General features: G+C 31.5%; 1 protein-coding gene across 1 annotated transcript in view; it reads right to left on the bottom strand.

Annotated features, from left to right (window-relative positions):
- The window catches only part of LOC142332762 (uncharacterized), a 689554-nt gene that overhangs the window by 105781 nt on the left and 559237 nt on the right, over positions 1 to 24536 (bottom strand). The window contains exon 6 of the mRNA XM_075379377.1: positions 15960 to 15974. Within this exon, the coding sequence (XP_075235492.1) occupies positions 15960 to 15974 (15 nt within the window). The remainder of the gene's footprint in view (positions 1 to 15959; positions 15975 to 24536) is intronic.

Here is a 24536-nt window from a genome sequence, read left to right as displayed (position 1 = left end):
TGTACAAAAATTTTTGTATGCAAGCGACTGAAGTAATTTAAAAAAAAAATGTTACATGTGTACTAATGTTATTAAAATATTAACTATACCACGCTAAAATACATTTTATTTGATTTACTCGCTGGAAATAAAACATTTCTAAGGGGAAAATGTTTAAAATGAAATATCAAATAATTTTTGTAAAAAATATTTTTCTTTCTGGTAATAAAATATCTAGTATCCGAATGAATACAGAGTAGTTTTAGACTGTATAATTATTAATATCTTAATAAGAGATATTTTTATGAAAATAATGTTGAAAAGTGGATAAAGAAATTATATTAGAAATGAGAGTAATAAATAAAACATACAAAAAATTCTATAATAGTCTATTGATCATTATAAAAAATATTGTTGTGTCATCAGATTCATAAAAACATATTCAGTTCAATATTTATTGTAAATTTATTATTATATTTATCATCAGTTCAATGTTTCTAAAATAGTGGGCTGGCTACATTTTTTCGGCTTCTACTTGTAAAACTAAATAAAAAATATCTTTAGGAAAAATGGCAATTTTATATTCGTTCCCCCTGTCCACCATTTTGTTATTTTTATAAAATAATTTATATCTCAACTTCGGATAGACGAATCATATTAATATTTGACAAGCCTCTTGGTAATAAAGTTTTAAAATTATCAAAAAATCAGGACTTAAATACTTTCGCAAATTACAAAATGGCGGCCATGTTTATTTTTCAATCCGTTATACCTCCATAAATATTAGTTTTATCAAAATTTATGTTATATATTATGATATTAAACCTTTTATTTTGAACAAAATAACATTTTATTTTTTAAAATAGTTTAAAAAATAGCCGAGTATGGAAGAAAAAGATATTGTAATTTTGTGCCTGTTTTCATGTCCTCCACTTTACGTTCAATTCGATGAAATATTAATTTTTTTTAAATTTATTGTTAATTCTAGTATTGCAAATGAGTATCAAATTAAGGAATAATTTTATCATAATAATAGATATAATAATTATGATAAAATTTGACATCAATTTTCTCCCATAACTCGACTATTTATTAACTTAAAATTATTTATTTGTTAATTTAAAGAAATAAAATGTCATTTTTTTCAAAATAAAAGGCTTAATATTTTATCGAACAACATCAATTTTTATAAAACTAATATTTATGAAGATATAACAGATTGAAAAATAAACATGGACGCCATTTTGTAATTTGCGAAAGTATTTGAGTCCTGATTTTTTGATAATTATTAAACTTTATTACCAAGACGCTTACCAAATATTAATATGATTCGTCTATCCGAACTTGAGATATAAATTATTTTATAAAAATAAAATGGTGGACAGTGGGAGAACGAAGGAGAAATTGCCATTTTTCCTAAGGATATTTTTTTGTTTAGTTTTACAATTAGAATCTGAAATGTCGATAGCAGCCACCATTTTAGAAACACTATATATATATATATACTACACACACACACACACACACACACACACACACACACACACACACACACACACACACACACACACACACACACACACACACACACACACACCCACACACCCACACACCACACACACACACACACACACACACACACACACACACACACACATACACATACACAGTGTATATAACGAAGTTCTCCCGGGACTTGCATAATCTATTCTAATAGTGAAAAAATTGAAAAAGTTCATATATGTCCCAAAATGCTTCGTTTACGATTTACGGCGAGTAAAAGAATTCGGTTGGATTTCAGCTAACCCGATGAAATGAGATCGTAATGAAATATTTAGGAAATTAATTAAGGTGCAGAATTAGTGATTCTTTACGGTTTTTGACTTGAAAAATCGAATAAAATAGTTATCAGAATTCGTATCTGCAGTAGTTTTTCAGTAATCTGGGGTGGAAACCAATAAATTTGGGGAAAAATCCCTGTTATTTATTTTTGACGTACAATAACTTTGTTAAATAGATTATAATAAATACATGAAAATTTTAAAAAGAAAAGTATAGAGAATTTAATTTTAAACGGAATGGTGTAAGATAAACTGAATAAAAAAAAAGAAAAAATTAGAAAAATTCAAATTTTATTTAGATATAGTACATTTTACATTTGCAGATGTTTTTGTGTACATTAAATTTATTTAATGTACACAAAAACCCAAATTCTTTTTTTTAGATGTGAAAAATCTGTAAAATCAAAATTTATTGCTAAAAATTGTTAAAAAATTTAAAGAAAACTGGAAATTACACAATTGTAAAACAAAAATAAATAGAAAAAAAAATTACTTATTTTTTTATTAATGAGATAAATACAAATAAATCCTCATGAATTAAGGATTTACTTGTACCACCATCAATGTTTGGTGCAACTTCTTTAAAATCAGCTGTTTGGACCGTTCATATTACCTGCCTGCTTAACTTCTGAGGTATATTTGCACTTTCTTCAAGAAGAATTGCCGGAGCTACTTGAAGATGTTCCTTTAGCGTCAAGGCGCAAAGTATACTTCCAGCGCCATGGCGCGCCTCCTCATTTCTCTAGTGCCGTTTCCACTTAAGTCATCATTTCCCTGAGAAATGGTCGTTGAAGTCCACATTCCTGGCCATCATGACCGTCCGATCTAACACTTTAGATTTTTGAATTGGATGAAACATATTGTATACAAAACAGAAATATATTCATGTGAGGGATTAATTATCCGTATTATTGATGCGGCTGAGTTACTTAAGGACAGCTCTGAAGATCTAAAAACCAGCAAAAAAACAGTAGAAAATCGTGCCAAGAAATGTATTAAAAATGACAGGCTCATTTTTAAACATTTATTATAAACTGGTACGTATAATGCAATTTGTTCTAGTCTACTGTTTTGAAATATAATTCAAACTTTTCTTTGTTTTATTCATTTTATCGTACACCATTCTATTCAAAATTAAATTCTCTATACGTTTTCTTTAATATTTTTATGTATTTATTACTTATTTAACAAAGTTATTGTACGTCAAACATAAATAACAGGGTTTTTTACCCCAATTTATTGATTTTCACCCCAGATTTTTCAAAAAATACTGAAGATACGGTTCTGCGACTTATTTTATTCAATTTTTCAGGTCAAACATGATAAGACAATACTAATTGTACCCCTTAATTAACGTTTGAAAAGTTTCAGTACGATCTCATTTCACCGGGATAACTGAAATCTAAGGGAAATCTTTCATTAGTCGTAACTCGCAAACGAAGTATTTTAGGACATATGTTTATATGAACGTTTTCTGTTACTTTATTACGGAAGAACTTCGTGATAACTATATATATATATTTATTAAAAACAGAATCTCTTTTTTTCTATAATTTGCTAAAAAATGAAAAGAATTAAACAAATACTCCGTTAAATTTCTTAGAATTCAACAAAGAGTCTTATGTATAATATAATTTCTAAAGGAACTGAGAAATTGTAATTTTATTTTATATTTTTCTGATCGTAGTGAATTTCAACGTATATTTTCAAATAACTAATTGTAATTGAAGTTTTACTAGTAATTAGTTTAAAGATATAAACAAGATAAAATGGTTTTTGGTAAACAAAATTGAATTTTCTACGTTACCCGACCCATATTATTATTCAATTAACCAACAACCGTAATACGGTTTGTATAAAACAGATATCTATTATGTAGTAAATCAAAAGAGTGAGTAAAGGCTGTTTAAATCACTTTAATTAACAAAATTTACGTCGATAGTTTAATTAACGATATTCGATAAAGCGATCTAAAATGCTTCATAAGTTAACTGAATTATATATTCAGCAGAATTCATCACAGTAAGAATAAATAGGATAATAAATCTGATATAATCATTTAATTTTCAGAATCGATAGTACATAAGGGAGTAATGTTGTTCGTATCATAACCTAACGAATGTTATTTTAATATAATCGTTATTAACTTAAATGTTATGCTATGAGGAAAAAGAATGGTATCGGTCGAAAGATATTTAAATGTATTATCGCATGTGTGTGTGTTATGTGGAGATCATGACGGGAATACCGATTTGATTTGCAAATCAAATTATTACAGAGTACAGTGTGGTAACAACCAGTGGGGCGGAATATGTCCTGGACATTTCCGTAGTATTCAATAATCTATGGTGGCCTTCTACCATTTACCAACTCCAAAAAAGAGAATGCACTGTAAGTGAATTGCAAGTTATTCAAAGTTACTTCAGTCATCGGGATGTGCTGTTCCGCGAGGGTGGCCATGAGGTTGCCAAGATGCTGTCTAACGGATGTCCCCAGAGCAGCGTTTTGGGTTCATCATTGTGGGTGATGGAGTTTGATTCTCTCCTGCGGCTGAGGTTGCCCAGCGGTTGTTGCATCGTGGCTTATGCTGGCGATGGGCTCCTGCTGGTTGAAAGAAGCTCGCGGAGGGAGGTTGAACTTCTAGCCAGTCAAGCTTGCAGGACGCTTGAGCTGTGAGGTCATCAACAAAAGATGATTCTTCTCAAAGGCCGTTTGGCAGTGAGGCGGCATGTCCGTATTTCGATGGCAGGCCAGCGTATAAAGTATGTTCAGGTTCAAAAGTACCTCGGGGTGTTTTTCTTGATGACAAACTGCAATTTAAGAAGTACCTTCAATACGTCGCGGAGAGGGCCTGCAATGCCTTCTTCGGTATTCGATGTGTGATCAATCGTGATTGGGGTCTTAACTTTAACACCATGAGCATCCAATACAAAGGCGTGTGCGAGGCTATTATGCTATACGCGGCGTCTGTTTGGGGGGGGGGGGGAGCAAGCTAAAATATAAAAGTTATCGGGACATATTATTAATGGCTTAACACCTAATACTGTTAACGGTAACGGGTGGTTACCGTACTATTTCACGAGAGGCAGTTTTGGTGATTGCAGGCGTGAAACCGAAAGACTTGATTGTGTCTGAGAAGCAGCAGCGGTATATTGCTAAGAAGTCCAGTGAGTTGTCTTCGGATAAAGTTCGAGAAATTGAACAACATGGCAATGCCTTGTGGCAGGCCAGATGGGATGAGACAGATGGTGTGTATAACACCCACCATCTCTCTCCAAATGTTGTTGGTTTGCAGGAGGTCTCTCAGGTGCACCCTAATAAATATGTGACGCAATTTCTTTCCGGCCATGGTGCTTTTAGGGACAGACTGCAGAAATTCGGCCTGGTAGATTCTGGGAAGTGTCTCAGCGTGGACAATTGGACGACACCTACCATGTTCTTTATGAGTGCTCGAAATACGAATTAATGCGTACGGAGACCATTTGTCGGCTTGATCTTATCGGGTCGGCGTTGGATCTCCGTGTAAACCGGAAGAGCCAGGCCGAATGGGCAATAGTGGAGAGTTTTGTAGTATACTTAGCAAAGGAAAGGTTTCTAGAGCTCTGTTTAGATTTCTCTTGTATTCCGTTTTTATTGATGTTTTGTTTTGTTTTTTTTTTTATTATTACTGTGTTGTTACTGTACCGTATAATATTTTTATGCTTCGTGTTATGTGCTGAACTCACTTTTACCTTCTACGGGTACGTTCAATTCCTTTGTTTAGTTAGGTATTTTCAGTCTTGCTTAAGACTCTGTGAGATTTGTTTTGTTTTGAGTTCATTAAATAGTAGTACACCGATGGAAATGTCACTCGTGGCATTCGCATCGGTGGCATCCTGGCCGAGGCGGACTGGAACATGTCAAAAACCGAGGTTTCGAAGATAATCTCTGGTAAAGCTCATAAAGGCTCGGAACGAAGGGGTGGTGGAGGGTGTCTTCCCCTACGTGATCAGTACGAAGAATTTAAAACACTGCGTTTAAATATTTCCCCTTTAATAAGTTTAATAAGAAAATAGATAATTCCCGTAGAGTATTGAAGTGATGAATATCTGCGGGTATAAAATTTAATAGTTGTAAACATTTTCAGACCTATTGATCGATCTAGTATCTGATTACAAATAATAATGGTTTTGCTTTTTTGTTTTTATTATCGCAGGCACAGATTAGAAATCAACAGTGATGATGCTTTTACTGGATACATTCAGGTTTTTTTCTGTTTTAGGGCAATGGATTTCAAGTATGTATCTATATCGATATTACGAGTATTATCTATATCACGGGTAGAACGGTATATTTACAGTATAACCGACGTAAATGGTTTAATACTGCAAGCCAAAAACGATGTTCCCAGGGAAAAGACAATGACTGGTTACAGTCAATACACAGTTATACTGAGTTATACACAAGAATGAGTGCAGTACAACTGGTAACTACACCTTGCGTTGAATTTCTTCCTCGTTTTTACATATGTAGATCGCAATAATCACGGTTGAGAGTCACTAAACTCCTGAATTTCATTGTTATCTACTTGAGTTCACCGTCGTTAAAAGAGCATGCTTTCATTATGGAAAAGTGTAATCACAAATAACAGTTTTAAGTTTATTCGTTAACGATTTTAAGTTATATAAATTGGCAAGGTAGTTTCTACGGAAGAAAAGGTTTTCGATTTAGTTACATGCGAGGAGTAAAACTACTTCTAAACTTTACGAAAATAGAAAAAAAAAACGAGCTGAATATACGAAGATTAGAAGCTGAATACAACATAATAAATTCCCAGTAAAGATGCCTACCGGTGATTTAAAATGAAAATGAAACAAAAAATATCCCTTTCGGCATGCCGGAAGGCGGAGATAGATTTAACCGGTGCTAAGTAGGGATAAAGAAGATTTCGACTTTAAAGTTAAGAAAAACCTCAAATTTACTCAATATGACAATGGTTGTATGTAAAATAAAAGTTTCAGATGTTTAGCATATGATATCTTCTTACAATTCCAGTAACATTTTGGTCATATCTTGTGATCAAAACTTGATTCACACAAAGGTTTTAAGTAATGTTTAGAGGACTAACGACCATTTTTTAAACGATTCGATTCTGTGCTTATTAAGGAAGATATGATTTTTTTGTCTTCGAAACCCCATTTTTTCCACCCCCTGGGCCAGTGATTGGTGATATCAAAAAACTTTATTTAATTAAGTTTTAGGCTGTTATTGAAATATAGTAGGAACTTTAAACGAATTCCATATTTTACCTAATAAGAAAGTTATAGCGATATTTTGTTTTTTTCGAAAAAGCCCTTTCCACTCCAATGGTGTGATTTTGCCTATTAACGAACTCAACCGAGATTTTGGGTTGTTATAATTTATGTAACAATTTGAAAGTGATTGGCGCAAAATTACGGAAATTATCGTGTCCACAAGAAAGTGAAATATATATATAAATAAATGTATTTATAACATTTTGGACTGACATTTGGGGATGTGAAATGCAAAGTTATGTCGAAATTTTCCGGAAGTCGAATCATAGTACTTATTACAGTAGGCAGCTTTGTTATGAAATCTTTATTTTTTTTTTAACCTTTGGATCCACCGCTAGGAATGCTTCAGAGGATGAGATGAATGAATTGTAGCGTGTGTGAAATTGCCATGCCTGATCGGGATCGAACCCGGGACCTCTGGATGAAAGACCGAGACGCTAACACTCGCGCCACGGAGGCCGGCTTGTTATGACATCTATCTAAAAATATCTATAGTATAATAATATGCTAAGTAGGGTCGTACCTATTTGCGCATCACACAAAAACTACTGGACAGATTTTAATAAAACGTTTTAGATTTTTCTCGTAGAAGCTTGGTCATTGTCTCCGATTAGAATTACCACGATATTCCTGATGGGGGTTAACATATTAAAGATATTCATTAAAGAAAAATTCCTTTGGTTCATTATATTTCTGTCACCATGGTATAAATAAAAATATCTATGTTCAGATCTATATACTTTTAAATATTTTCTTATATGATGATTACAAACCTATTATTATAATTGTAATTAGCTTAAATTAGCACGTTCAGCGAACTTTTATGGATTTTGATCATTTATTTTGATTGTAGATATTGGGATTGTCAAAAGTTAAAAAACGTGTCTTCAAGACAGAAAAATAATCTTTCTTATTATTCAAAGTCTGCTAAAAGAATGAGATTATCTCGGTCCTCTGAAACAGCAGAAGTGCTTGATTCTCGATTAGCTGCTAATGAAGAGCGCTACACCAGGCACGAGCTGCAATAAATTTGTAACGCGAGTTACAATTAAATTCCTCAAGAGTTCATACTGATATCATTGTAGAATTACTATGGTGACATGAGGATAAAAATTGCTTATAACAAGTATTTTTAAATATATTTAAAGTAAAATCAAGAAGCTCAGCTTTATCCGATAAAAATTTCAATAATTAGGCTTATTGTTCAATACAGGAATACAAAAACTCTCCAACATCGGTTCGCAAGCACTTTTACCCTAGATCAGATGGATTTATTTAATTTAGAGTTTAGGCATCCTCGGCTAGAACCAAATAGGGTTTGCTCGCCTGCACCCATAGGACCAAAAACGGGAGAACTAATCTTAGATAAGAAAAAATCTGATGAAAGCACCACGTGACTTCCTTGTACGCCTATTAAATTACATATACACTTTTTTTTATAATGAAAAGTACATAAAATTTTATTTCATTAATAACTTCTGATATTTTTTCTTTTTTGTTGTTGTTATTGAATTATTTATCGTAATTTTTTTTTACAATCAGAGGTTAAGTTAAAAAAAGGAGATGAAGTCTGATTCGAACCGATGTGCCTTCCTCTTGATCCAAATATTATATTAATTAAAAAATATTTATTTGTCTATAACTCTGGAACCGATGAAAATAAGTACCAGTTATCGTTGAAAAGCTCTCGATGATGACTTATTACTGCAGTTAAGAAAAAGTCCAAAATCCAAATTGTTTTGGATTTTAGGATTTTTTGGACCCTTTTGGTTCAGTCTATTACAATCTAAAGGGAAGCTGCACAAATAAATGTTACAACAGTTCTAAATCCAAAATTTCAACATACACTACGGCTAATCGTTTTTGAGTTATACGTACAGACATCGCGCTGAAACTAGTCAAAACGGATTCAGGGATGATCAAAATGGATATTTCCGTTGAAATCTGAAAACCGAGATTTTTCACCATCACAAAACTTCCTTTATTTCGTACAAGGAAGTAAAAAGTGAACGTGGTCATAAAAGGTTCATTTATACAAGAGGGGAAACCGCAGCAAAAGAAACTGCACTAAGTGATTAGCTCAAGAACGGTCCTCTCCAGGCTGTAGTCAACTATTCCACCAACAATGCCTCGATACATCAGGAACTATTTATCCAGAATGAGAACATAAAATTATAATTAAAATTATTTTGAGTGATTAGCTTAAATATACATCTCACAAAAATTATTTTTCTTCAACAGTAAAATAGGTATACGAAAATAGACAAAGTGTTATTAAAGAAACAACCTCACCTGACCGCGGATATGTTTTTTTGCGTGTGAAAAACCTCAATTGTACCTGTAGATTCAACCCTACCGATGTAATTATTAACGATTAAAGAACTTCTTTTTTCGTTTGGACCACCTGGAGATGATAGACCAGGATGGAGTTGTATAGCACTCAACTTCCTGTCCTTCCAGTATTTTATCATTCTTTCTCGGATGAGAAAGATTTTATGAATCTTTCTTCTTTCTACTGTCCACGGTTGGTTTCTTAAAATGTTCTTTACCTCTAGAAATTTAAATTCTTAAATCAACGTTCTGAAAAGAGATATGTCCAGTATATAATATTCTTTTGATTAAGATCCCTTTCAACTTCGTGAAACCATTTCGATTTTAGTTTTCCTGTTTTAAAAAAAGTTAAATATTTGTTTTATTAATTTACTGTTTTCCATTTTATACAGATGTCCGTAAAATTTTAATTTTTTTTTTTTAAAGATGATCAATTCCCTTCCAGTTTTTGGAAAGATCTTCTTTGCTAAATTTAAAATTCCTTTCTTTAGAATAGGACCGTGAATTTTTCTTAACATCTTTCTTTCAACTTTTCCAAATCTTTTTTTTTTTTTTTTTTGAAAAGAATTCAAGCATTCAGAACTAAATTAAGCTGCAGGTAAATTACTGTCTTATACTGTCTAAGCTTAACATTTCTAGATATTGATTTTTTTATTACAAAATTTGTGCTGTTAAATGACAGGCTTTTCCATTTTTTGTATTCTTGTTTACATGCTTTATACTTCTAGAATATTCTGGAGTAATTACTTCTCCAAGGTATTTAAATTTAGATGTTTTTTTTTTTAATTTTTTTATCAGGAAATATTTTAATTACACTGATTGAGTTTCTAGTGTTGGAAATCCATTCGGTTTTTTCGTTTGATTTAAAAACAATTTTATGTTTGAAATAAATTTTGGTTCTCACAGTTCCAAATGTCTCAGTCAATTGAAGTCCTGTATAAGACTTTATATGCTATAAGAAGGCAGAAAGATATAATTGAAATTTAGAATAATGTCTTTGAAAGGGTCTATATCATATAAATATCATCCCAATTCTTTTTCTCAAATCTGTCATTCGATTATATGATCTTAGAAGTTTGTTTTATAGATTTTAGTAATAAAAATTCTATATACAGTTTTGTAGTTAATTTTAATCGTATCCTGTACACTTTCAATTTCTTTGAAACATTTTTTTTCGTCTTCAGTTATTTGACTGGTATGGTAATGCAGCTCTCCAAGATTCCCTATCGTGCTAGTCGTTATATTTCAGTATATTCAACCTATGTCCCTAACAATTTTTTTTACATATTCCAATCGTTGCCTGCCTGCACAATTTTTCCTTCTACCTGTCCCTCCAGTATTAAAACGACTATTCCAGGATTCCTTAATATGTGACTTATAAGTCTGTCTCTTAACTATATTTTTCCAAATACTTCTTTCTTCATCAGTTTTCCGCAACACCTCTTCATTTATCATTTTATCCACCCATCTGATTTTTAACATTCTCCTATAGCACCACATATCAAAAGCTTCTAATCTTTTCTTCTCAGGTACTCCGATCGTCCAAGTTTCACATCCATTGGAGCTACGCTCCAGACATATACTTTCAAAAATCTTTTCCTGACGTTTAAATTAATTGTTGATATAAACAAATTATATTTCTGATTGAAGGCTTGTTTTGGCTGTGCTATTCGGTATTTTATATCGCTACTGCTTCGTCCATCTTAAGTAACTCTACTTCTAAATTTTTCTCTTCAGTGGTCTTTTTTCTATTTTTACATTCAGTGGTCCATCTTCGTTATTTCTACCACATTTCATTACTTTCGTTTTGTTCTCGTTTATTTTCATGCGGTAGTTCTTGTGTAGGACTTCATCCATATCGTTCACTGTTTCTTTTAAATCTGTTTTACTATCAGCTAGTATTACTATATCATCAGAAAATCGTAGCATCTTTATCTTTTCACCTTGTACTGTTATTCTGTATCTAAATTATTCTTTGAAACATTAAGTCTATGTAATTTTTACAGAAAAAATCTCGTGATTTTGTCTGTAAACTAATTTTTAAAGTTAAACAACGAGAATATTTCACAAAAGATGTTTGGATTTGATATAAACAAACGTCTACTCGATTACTAATGGACTGTTTGGTAGAGTTCGCTGAAAATTCTTAATACAGCATAAAATATAGATCGTTCTTATTCGTACTACGACGATAAAATAATGTCTTTCACCCTTTAGTAAAATTAAAGACTACTTAAAAATTTTCAGAATTTACAAGTTAAACACAAACGTACGTAATTTCAACAAATCATAATTATAAAAATTATATCATTACGGTTCATTTTGTTTATTTTTTATATGTATAAAATATATATATATTCTTTTTAGGAAAATTGATGATTTTATAAAAGAATACAAATTGAATTCACATGACAACATCAGGAAAATAATAGAATAAAAATTTTCATATCAAATAAAGAAGATTAATTTAAAGCAAGAATATAGGGAGCGAAAACAGAGAACAATAGAAGCAAAAATAGAAAACAAAAATAATAAAAAGCTAATAGAAAAAAAGAACAGTTTTCTACATTAAAACAAAACTGTCTACAAGCCAGTTAATCACTCAATATGCGATCACATCAAACCTAACTCTAAAAAAAATTTATTCATCTACATACAAACACAGAAATAGAACGAATATATATTTTTTTATTTATCCATTCGTTATGTATTAAAAAATTATTTTTTAATTTAATGTTATAAAAAGAATGATTTTTATAAAGTAATTGATTTACAGTTCATTTCAGCTTATGTCTGGAGTTGATGTAAACAAACTATTCGAGTACGACGGGATTTATCCATAAGCACAGTAAATCCGATTTTTCGTTTTAATTTATACTAACATCTATCATTTCTTGTACAAATTAATTTAATTTTCTAGATACGTAAAGAAAATTTATGTTTATCAAAATACGATAGAGATTTGTATTGTATTCGGAATACTACGTCTCCATATATTTTAACAATTATTACAATTTTTTTAAAAAGTAGGAAGTTCATTTAAAATGATTTTTTAACGAAAATAATATTTTTTTGGAGTTTCTTGTAATTTTTTCCATGTTTATTAATAAATTTTGCCTTGAAATGTGAATGATATTAAAAAAAAATAGTTTTATTATTAAGTATACTAGTTGCTATAATATTTGTTAATTTTGTATTATGAAAAATAAAATGATCTGAATGGACATTATATAATGTTGTGAATAAATCTATAGACTACTTCAAAATTTATCTTATCATTTATCAAATGAGATTAATAAAAATAATATTTAATTATTTATAAATTTGTCTTTTTTTATTTTCTTTGCGGAATTTTTCTTATGGTATCCGACTATTGATCGTATCAGACGAAAGATATTCACAATAAAAAGGGTTCTGTAAATTTTTTAACTTGTTCGTTTACATCAGATCCAAAACTGAACTTATATCAGTTAAATGTTATAATTTATATGCTTTTATTTAAAAAAAGAAAAGTTTTTTCTTTTAATAATATTTTATTCAATACTTCATAAAAATAATTAGAAATTTATAATTTAAAACACGAAACGAATTTTATCCTAATATAAGGTTTTGTCATTTATCTGAATCTAAAGGTAACAATAATCTTACTTTCCTAAATTATACCTACTAAGGAATTAATCAATGTGAGGGGAGAGGTTATGTTTATGAATATTGATTTACCCTCTTCCCAAATGATAGAAGGTAAGAGGTCAATTTAACCGACATCAAAACCTAATTTTTTATTTAGTTAAACGTTTTTTTTTCCCCCGATGATGACGTAAAGAACCCTCAAGGTATGAGTAATTCGCGAAGTAAAGAATGTACGAAACGCACATCTGGAACTGTTAGAGTAGGGACAGGATGGGTTGCTCCTTAGTGTAAGGGCATATCAGCTATCCGGAAGAGGAAGTCGGTGTGTCCTAGTGAAGTTGGGGAGATCCTGGTGGGAAAGCCCCAGAAGGGGGCTAGCTAGGTTGGACACAGATTGCTGCCACGACACTCCCAAATCACTGTGTTTTGTTTAACGGCGAGAACCGGTTTGCCTTGGGGGTGTTTAAAGAAAAGAAAAAAACGGTAAACGTTTTTAAAATTTCGAATAATTTTATATTTGGTATAATGGTTTTTTAACTCTTACGAAAATTTTCATAAAAAAATATCAAACTGTATCATCAAGAAGTGTTTAAGAGACAAAGTAAAACCAAGTGTCAATTGCGCATTTCAACGGTTAAGTAATCTGTTATAAGCATTTACAATAGAATATATATATATATAACCGTTAAAACTAATTATTTTATTGAAACGATAGAAAAATGTTAATTTACATTAAAGAAAAAATATAGCACCTCGCAAAAAACGATATACAAGCAGCAGAAATTAAAAAAATTATTTTTGAAATAACTTCCATCGAATTTTTTTCAATTCTCCATATATAAAACAAGGGAAGAATTTTTTTCAAGAAAGACCGAGAGAAAAATCGTTCTTATCTTTGAAAATTATAAAAAATTGAAATATTCATTCGATATCAAAAATTGTATAATATTTTGAAATCTTTAAAATACTGGTAACTTATTTAAAAATATATTTTTTTACCTCTAACAAGAGAAGTTTATTTAATAGTGTTCTTTGCCTGTTAAAATGTAATAGATGGAAAAAATATCTTTAATAAATATTTATTCTTCATTACTTTTACACTTTTTTTAATTCTTTAATTAAAATTTATAAATTTGGTATAAAAATTAACTAATTATAATCTGCCTACAACAAATAACCTTCCTTTATCGATTGTTCCAGCATGTTGTACGAGTAACATTATTTCTTGGACTACTTTTTTTATCTAATTATTGTTTATTCCAGTTAAGATTTATTCGGGTAATTATATACATATATATATCGAAAAATATGAAACTTCGGCATTATAAGACGATGGTTCTACCAAAGAGAGAGAGTATCAGATACATAGATTCTATCTTGGTATAGCCTTTTACGTTCAGAATACTTTAACATCTAAAAAAAAATTGAGAAAGTAGAAAAATAAGTTTTACGGATCGAAACGGGGTTTACAAATTAAGATCAAAAAATAAATTTACAAAAAATTTGGAAAAAATGAAAAAGATAAGATTAAGGATTTTACAGACATCTTTCTAATGAACAATAAGAAACTAATCAAACATTGGTTTTGAAAACAGGAAACCAAAACCAAAACAGATTAATGAAGTTAAAAAATAAAAAAAAAAAAAAAATTGATAAAAAATACATTTTTAACAGAAAAGAATTCACAAAAATATTAATTCAAACCGACTTTTTACAAAAATAAAAGAAAAATAACAATAATAAAGAAACTTAAAGAGGTTTGGGCTGAAAAGAGAAAATAAAAGCTTAATCAAAGGATGAAAGAATTTTGGAAGAGAAAAATCAAACATCTTTTATTTAACGTGATTTTCAGTTGACCTTAACGAAAAAAATAATACATCGGAAATATTTTTTTTGAAAACAATTACTTTCAAATTTGCAGGATACATTGGTATTATCCCAGGGAAGGTTTTAAGCAGTAGATCGTAGGCCCCCTGGGGGCGAAGTTGTGAATTAAGGATATCATTAAAGAAAAAAAAAGAAGATTAATCCGTTTATGTCATTATTACATTTTTATTACCTCGGCAACAGAAATAAGTTATGAATTTTTCGTTGTTAAATGTGTGTGTACTTTCGTTACCGTAATTATTAATATACTGTCTTTCATAATTTACTTGCCTTTTCAGGTTTCTATAAAGCCTGAATATTTTAATTTTTATTTATTAGTATTCTCTCAACCATGAGGATAATGAACACTGGGAGGGGCCCAGGGTTCAGGGGGTGTGGAGCCCTCTGGCTAGACGGGAATTGCAATTAAAGCGAGCTCTGCGGTTTTAGAATAGGCCCTGTGGCTCCGGGAGGTCCTGTGGAGCTCCTGGATCGGCCCTGGGTTTCGCCTGGGCCGGTCTGGACCCCCGGGGTCCAGGTTGGCTTCCCCGACCTGGCTATTCTTCGGGCGAGCCCGACCGGCTATATTTTTTAATAATAAATAAAAGAGTGATAAAATGAGTTAAAGCAATTAACTACTTGTTTGGGACACAATATCTATTCCTATCATTATTATTTCGACGTCAATAGACTTCGTTTACTGTTCTTAATGTCAAAAGATTATGAATTGTTTTTATACAGATTTATTTGTTAGTTAACAAATTATATTTATTGATTATTTTTTTTAAATTTATTTATTTAATAATATAATTTTAAATTTAACGTTTTTTTAATAATAAAGATTTTATATTTTGTTTTAAATTTAATTATTTTTTATTTCATTAAAAAACATATAAGGAAAACAACAGCCATTATTACGTAAAGAATATGTATTACAAACAGCCAATAGGTTACGAGGTGGGAATTAGAAGTATTTAAACACAAAAGTTTAGGTAAAAAACACAACAAGCCTACTCACATCTCGTAGAGTCATCTGTAAAAAAAATATTAGCTCAAATAACAATTTCTTATAATAATATTTCTAATAATAAAAAAAATAATTTTCTTAATTTAGCCTTATATTATTATTACAGTTAAAATAAATGTAAACTACGTTTAAAAAGAATTGAAAAGAAAAACATCGTAATTGAATTTATTTTTAAACAGCAGAGAAATGCTATTAAACACTATTAAAAAATCTATAATATATTAATGAATATTAATTAATTAAATTTAAAACAATAAAATATACGAGGTGTGATAAAAAAATAACGAAAATTATTTTTAATTCTTTTCATTATCTTTTAACTTTTTTCCAGTTTAGCCTCCGGGAATTACCGTTCAGGTATTACTCCAGAGGATAAATGAGGATGATACGTATGAGTGTAAGTAGAGTTTAGTCTTGTACAGTCTCAGGTCGACCATTTCTGAGATGTGTGGTTAATTGAAACCCAATCAAAGAAAACACGGTATCCATGTCTAGTATTCAAATCCGTATAAAATTAATTGCTTTTACTCGGATTTGAACGTTGGAACTCTGGACTTCGAAATCAGCTGTTTTGTGAAGACGCGTTCACTACTAGACCAATACACTTTTTTCCTCTTTTTCCCACGCAATACTGCACAATATAAAAAATTTCCACCATATTTGACGCGTTGTTCAAATTTACCAACCGAGGGTTATGTAATACTACGAATGTCGAAATATTTTTTTGAAATTAATGGAACAAAAGTTTTCTATTAAATTTTAAGTTAAAAATGGAATAATGTACAATAAAACGGTAAAAATAATTTGGAATATTTTTTGGGTGAGGAAATTATATCGATACGCGTGTTTATAAATAGTATAAATGGTTTCAAGAAAGCCGTGATGACGTTGAAAATGGCAAAAGATTTGGATTTCTTAATAAACCAACGATATTTAAAAATATTGAAAAAATAAAGGACATTGTAATCAATAATTGTTAAATCACTATTAGAGAAGTTGTTGAACAGATAGGAATCTCTTATCGTTCGTGTTAAACAATTTTGAATGATATTTTAGTTATAAAACCAGTATCATCAAAATTTATTCTAAAGCTGTTAAATTTTCATCAAAAGCGGCGACAAAGTAAAAATATTACAAAATAATTGTTACTTGACATCGCTGATTCAGAATTACACAAAAGTATCATAATAAGTGACGAAATATGGATGTACGGTTATGGTATTGAAAATAATCAACCGGATGGATACTTCCTGAAGAATCAAGACCGAAAGAAGCTCACCGAGTTTGACCGACTGTTAAGGTTCCTTTTGCTTGTTTTTTTCTTTTTAAAAATGAAATCGTCTGCGTCTAAGACCAGGTTGTACGGTCAAAAAACAGTATTACGTGAGGAAATCTGAAGACTACGACCACAAATATAGATAACAATTTTTGAACATTTTATCACAATTACTTTCTAGCTCAGATTTTATTGCTAATTCGTGAGTTATTTAGCCAAAAAAAAAGAAACAAAAAATTCAGTTACGATATTAATATTTACAGAAATAACACACTGCGACTTTTTTTTGTTATAACTTATTAAAGAAAAATATAAATAAAAAATAAAAGATAAAAGAAAAATAAACCAAAGTACTTGGCATTTATAGAACTGGAAAAAGCGTTCGATAACGTAGACTGGAATAAAATTTTCATCATTTTGAAAAAATTAGGGTTCAAATATAGAGAAAAAAGAACAATTGTTACCATTTTCAGGAACCAAACAGCAACAGTAATAATTGAAAAACATAAGAAAGAAACTGTAATAAAAAAGGGAATCCGATAAGGATATTCCCTATTCCCGTTACTTTAAATCTTTACATAGAACAAGCAGTTAATGATGTTAAAGAACAATTTAGATCCGGAGTAACAGTACAAGGTGAAAAGATAAAGATGCTACGATTTGCTGATGATATAGTAATTCTAGCTGAGAGTAAAAAGGATTTAGAGGACCAATGAACGGCATGGATAAAGTCCTACGCAAGAACTACCGCGTGAAAATAAACAAGAACAAAACGAAAGTAATGAAATGTAGTAGAAATAACGAAGATTTACCACCGAATGTAAAAATAGGAAGAGAAAAGATTATGGTGGTAGAAGAATTTTGTTATTTGGGAAGTAGAATTACTAAAGATGGACGAAGCAGGAGCGATATAAAATGCCGAACAGCACAGGCGAAACAAGCCTTCAATCAGAAATATAATTTGTTTACATCAAAAATTAATTTAAAAGTCAGGAAAAATATTTTTAAGTATATATTTGGAGCGTAGCTTTATATGGATGTGAAACTTGGACGATCAGAGTACCTGAGAAGAAAAGATTAGAAGCTTTTGAAATGTGGTGCTATAGGAGAATGTTAAAAATCAGATGGGTGGATAAAGTGACAAATGAAGAGGTATTGCGGCAAATAGATGAAGAAAGAAGCATTTTGAAAAATATAGTTAAAAGAAGAGACGGACATATAGGCCACATACTAAGGCATCCTGGAATAGTCGCTTTAATATTGGAAGGACAGGTAGAAGGGAAAAATTGTGCAGGCAGTAAACTTTTGGAATATGTAAAACAAATTGTTAAGGATGTGGGATATACGAGGTATACCGAAATGAAACGACTAGCACTAGATAGAGAATCTTGGAGAGCTGCATCAAACCGGTCAAATTACAAAAAAAAACTTATTAAGAGTACATTAAAAAAAACAAGGATTTGCGGCGATATATGTGAAATAAAGAAAAAAATCGCTGAGTAAACTTAAGATTATAAAAATAAATTACTTTTCAAAAATGATTTGAGAATAAGAAGAAACGGATATCGTTTTGTCGAATCTCTGGAGAACACATTTGAATTTGTATTTATATACAAAAATTATTTGAATTTATTTTTTTATACCAATTGTAATATAACATATATCAATATAAAAGATTAAAGAAAATCATTTTAATAAAAATTAAAATTCTCGTTATATTTTGATCACACTTCGTATTCTTAAATATAAAATTAATATATGCGCAGCCAAGCCCAAATAAAAAAATAAATAATGGGGATACTACTAGAGCGGGAAAAGTAAAGTAACATGTTTTCAAAATTCATTGAATTTCTTATCCTAAGATATAAAATTAATTAATTAATTTTTTTAATTAAGAAAATAGATACAAATAAGAGTTTCAAGAACTCTATTGCTATCTCCAAGAACTAGATCTTCCTGCTCCGAAGAACCTTGAAAAGAGAATAGGATGCGGATCCCCTTGGTTACGCGCGTCTCCAGAGATCGTATACTTACAATCTGGAAGTCGTAAACGGGACCCAGGTTTCCAGTCTGCTAGAGACCAATTCAACAACATAGCTAAGAAGTAAAATGGGTACACTCTCATCTATACACAGATGGTTCTGCCTCGGCCGACGGATGTGGCTGTTCTATTGTACTCACTGACACCGAGATATTACATAAACTTAACGCCTGCTCTTCTGTGTTCTTTTGCGAAGCCTTTGCGATTTACTCCACCTTAAAAGTTATCGAAACCCGTAGCGATGACAACTTCCTATAAATTACCCACTCTAGGAGTGTACTTGAGAGCTTAAGCTGCAAAAGTTCTGAATCCAAAATCCAGATTATTCATAATATCCTTTCAAGGATAAATAAGACTGTGGTACTGATATGAGTTCCTGGCCACTGTGGCATCCTCGGGAACGAACGGGCCGATGAGGCTGCCAAGAGAGCTGCAAAAATGGCATCCGAGTACAATCGACATGTGAGAGAGACTTCATGAGATCAGTCCAAGTAAAATTGCGGGCTCAGTAGAATGAATATAGGGTCTGGCTGCTGAGTACTCCCACGGCATTACATAACATCCGGGAGAATATTCTCGAGAAACCTCTTTCCTCGAGCAATAGAAGAGACCAAGTCATCTTAACTCGGCTAAGGATTGGACACACCAGGCTTACCCACGCTCATCTATTTGGCTTTCTCAGAAGATATGTGAGACTTGCAAGGACAAATGGTCCGTGTACCATCTACTCTTTGATTGCCCAATATTTGGAACCATCAGACAAAACAGAATCTGGGTTCAGATATGTAATTTCTATTAAACCAGAAAGAAGGTAAAAACGTCTGTTGCGTCTCTTCTAGAGTGGTATGAAGAATACGATTTAGTGATTTTTGTCTGATTTATTTATTTTAGTCTGTATTTGTTGTTATTTCTTGTCTATGTTTATTTTTGTTGTTTTATGTAACACTACATGATAGTGTTACTTTAGTCGCTAATGACTGTAATTGTTGATGCGACTGTAAATAAAAGCATTAAAAAAAAAGAAGAAAAAAAAGAGTTTGTATACGGTATAAATATTGCCAGACATAAAAATTAATTATCATATAAAATTTTTATTCATTTTGAATAAAAAAATATACGTGTTAATAGTTTTTATTATTTTCAAATAAAATGTTACCTTTAAATTTAGAAAAGACAATTAGAAAAACTTATTTGATTATTAATTAACTAGTAATAATGGAAATATTAATTATATACAATTCTATTCCGGTTTGAAGTCCCACTCAGCACAATAAGCGGATATTATGTGGAGATTGTATTCTACACAACTTAAATAACATACGCCCTCACTGTTTCTGACGTGATTAAACCCAAACATATTACTCGTTTTTGATGACGTGATAAATATAAAACCATTTAACAAAGAGCTTATATTACCTGCATACTGTAATACAAAGCATCGATCATTCAAACAAAATAATTTCTGAATAAATAAATAATTTGGATATTTTGAATTAGGTTTTTTTTTGGGTGAAAAACGCTTTTGCGTTATCATTCCCCGGATCAAAATAACAAAATATTAAGAGGCTTCTTCTCGGATATTAAAATATTAGTAAAACGGGATTAAAACTACGATGGAAACAAAGATGATAATAATAGGAATAAAATTGTAAAGCTAAAAGAAACGTAACAATTAAGATAATACATGAATGTGAATAAAACATTTTTGACGGGTTAAATCTTATTAATATTAATTTTTTTTTAGAAGTAACAATACCCGGTCTAACACATTCTTGTAATTTCCTACGATGTCCATCGTCAATTTAAATTTGCGACGTAAGGCCGCATAGGACGTAAGGCCGCATTCAATCCATAAGTATGAGGTGCGCAATCAAGCCGTAGTCTCATCGGACGCTCTCCGCTGTCATTAAGTGTCCCGTGAGCAGCTCTGACATGTCCTAACTTACACAGGACCACCTCCTGTCGGCGAATTTCTGTATGAAGAGTCCCATAGTAACACCGTGTCTTTTATGTTTCGGAGTTTATTATCTGCTGCAGCGCTCCTTGCCACCTTTTTCGAAGTGCACGTTTAATTGAATTAATGAACTCTGTAACAATAACTCGAATGGAGCAAGACGGTTCACTACAAGAATCTTTAGCAGCGGAATCCGCATATACTCAGGATCATGGCTAGGGATCCAGTAAAAATTCGACTTTGTGTTATGAAAATTTATATTATATTATGTGTTTCGATGATCAAATCCTCTAAAAATAGGAGAGCACTATACAAATCGCTACAGGTGAGGATGAGATAATATTTTATTTAATAATATTCATGGCCATTTTTATAGAGTACAGTTCATCATTGTAGATACTTGTAACAACAAGAAGACCGAACATATAAGTTCTGTCATTTACAAAAATCGCATCCAGCAGTATCATTTTGCTTCGACCCATCTGTGTAGATTATTGCGTTTTGGTTTGTCTCTGATAACCCACCGGGTCGGTCTAGTGGTGAACGCGTCTTTCCAAATCAGCTGATTTGGAAGTCGAGAGTGCCAATGTTCAAGTCCTAGTAAAGTCAGTTACTTTTACACGGATTTGAATACTAGATCGTGGATACCAGTGTCTTTGGTGGTTGGCTTTCCAATTAACCACACATCTCAGGAATAGTTGAAGTGAAATTGTACAAGACTACACTTCATTTACACTCATACATATCATCCTCTGAAGTATTATCTGAAAGGTAATTACCGGAGGTTAAACAGGAAAAAGAAAGAATAAAGAAAGAAAGGGTTTATATCTGATAGAAAATGGTGAAATTTTTGATGACAGACGAGAGAAGTTGTTAATTTTTTTATTACATTAGTCCCCAACCAGATTATACTTAGAGAAAAAAAATTATTACCTGGATTTTTATAAGTAGAACTGGTAAAGGGCTTATAATAAATGTATTAAAAAAAATGCTTGAGCAAAGGTGATGGAGGAGTGATTTGGGGGCTTGGGGCTTGAAAAACATTTTCCAATACAAAAACTGTAGATCGTGCAAAAACCTACAACTTTTACAGAGGTCACTTTTTAACATAACCTCAAAATTTTCGAGAAAAATGCGAAAAATCTTTTTTTTCGTTTTTTATTTTTCATTTCCGAAAAAATAATTTAATTTTGACGAAAATTAGTGAAAGTATACGTTTCTGAGCCTTAACCACAATTTTTTTTGAAGTCAACTTTCGCTGGAAATCACAATAATATCATTTTTCACCCCTTTTCAACCCTCCAACACCCCCATTTATTCTTTTTACGTTTATTATAAGCCCCTTTACCATTTCCATTTATAAAAGTCCAGGTAACAATTTTTTCCCTTCTAAATGACTTATTTCGATCGATCTAATAGTCGGTGAGGTCGTAATTTTTTTATACGGTGGGGTCGAATCACCACGGAGGATATGTACTGGGATAGGTTGGAAAAATAGAAGGTGGGTCAATATGTACATTAATCACCGGGTACGGACACCCATCGGTACTGTATTACGCGGATGGTTCTTCTACCGTTGGAAATTAATGTTTGCAAGGACCGCTTTACGAACCGGGTGATTTGACTATCCTTTAAGACGGGCAGAGTAAGATACTAGTACGGTCGGTTGCAAACGAGAATGTGAGTTTCGGCTGTGGTGGGGCGGAAGGGAATTTACTGTCCTTGGTAAGGTTTCTATAGCAACGGTACTAATTCGAACAAAAACATTGTGTTGCAGTTGTAAGTGCCTTGTTACTTCAGCTTCAGTATTGTTACACATATTATTACTTCGTTCATTCGCTAGGAAGCGTTCTAACAGTTGAGATGTTTTTACTCCGGCAGTTTTCTTATTTTAGTTCTGTGTACCGTAGTTTAAAAATGTTATTCTTTCTTAAATAGTAAAGTTTTATCGTAAATTTTTATTAATGTTTGTTTAAATACATTAGTTAATAGCTACAAAAATTATTTTTTTCGTAACTTTCAATTCTTTAAAGTATTGCTTTTTAAAAAATGAGTTCCAAACGGAAACGAAGACAAACAGTAGATAAAGAAGCCCGAGAAATAATTTGTAGATTTATAAATAAGTGCGATGAGGTGTACAACGAGGGTAAAACTAAGAATCCCGTTCATAAAAGAAATCTGACAGTATCGACATACACTGGAGTTCATGAACGGACCATATCTAAGATACGGAAGGAAGATTTAAAAGCAGGAGAAAGTGTTCTTACAACTCCAGGGAAAAAGAGACCAAAACATCTAGGAACATCGTCATCCGTCGATGAATTCGATAGAAACGTAATTTAATAGTAGATTTCTACACAAACAAAAAAGTAGTTCCTATACCGCAAAAGTTGCGGTCAGTTGTTCGTGAAGCGAATAATTTTCCTTGGAGTATGCATACAGTCAGAAGAATTTTGAAAAAAATGGGGTTTAAATGGAAAAGGTGGCATAAGAAATATTTTGATAGAAAGACCAGATATTGTGAAATGTTGCGCACGGTATCTCCAGTCCATTAAAAGTCAAAGAGAACTCGGAAGAAATATTGTCTACATTGACGAAACGTGGGTGGACAATAACCTTACGTTTGGAAAATGCTGGAAAAGTAATAGTCATGGGCATAATTGCAAACTATAGTTCTGCAAACTGTTCACGCTGGCACAAAAAATGGCTTCATAACCAGAGCGGAACTTGTTTTTCAGGTAGGAAAAGCGTCTGGAAATTATCATGGGCAGATGAATGTTGAATATTTTGAAAAATGGCTGCAAGAAAAATTAATACTTAACCTGCCAAAAAATTGTACCTTTGTTCTAGACAACACGCTTCATCATACCGTTTAGCTAAACAAGGCACCCACAGAATACGCAACAAAAAATGAAATGAAGAACTGGTTGGCTAGCAACATTGTTCCATTCAATGAAGACTTCAGAAAGTTCGAATTATAATCATTAATTGAACTCCACAATAAAGAGAAAACTTATCGTGCAGATGAAATTTAAAGGTCACACAGCGTTGCGGCTTCCGCCGTATATGTGTGAATTAAATCCAATAGAATTTATTTTGGGTAAAATAAAAGGATTAATAGGAAACGAAAATGTTGGTGGAAATCTAAGTATAACTGCTCTGATAACTAAAACACGTGAAGCAATATCATCCATTTCGAAAGAAGACTAGGAAATTTTGTGTGAAAAGGTAGAGAATATGAAAAGACAATATTGGAAAAATGAAGGACTGATTGAAAGCTTAATGGAAAATTTTATT

The sequence above is a fragment of the Lycorma delicatula genome, chromosome 12, assembly GCF_047948215.1.
Source record: "Lycorma delicatula isolate Av1 chromosome 12, ASM4794821v1, whole genome shotgun sequence".
Taxonomy (NCBI): domain Eukaryota; kingdom Metazoa; phylum Arthropoda; class Insecta; order Hemiptera; family Fulgoridae; genus Lycorma; species Lycorma delicatula.
This window is presented reverse-complemented; position numbering and strand designations above follow the sequence as displayed.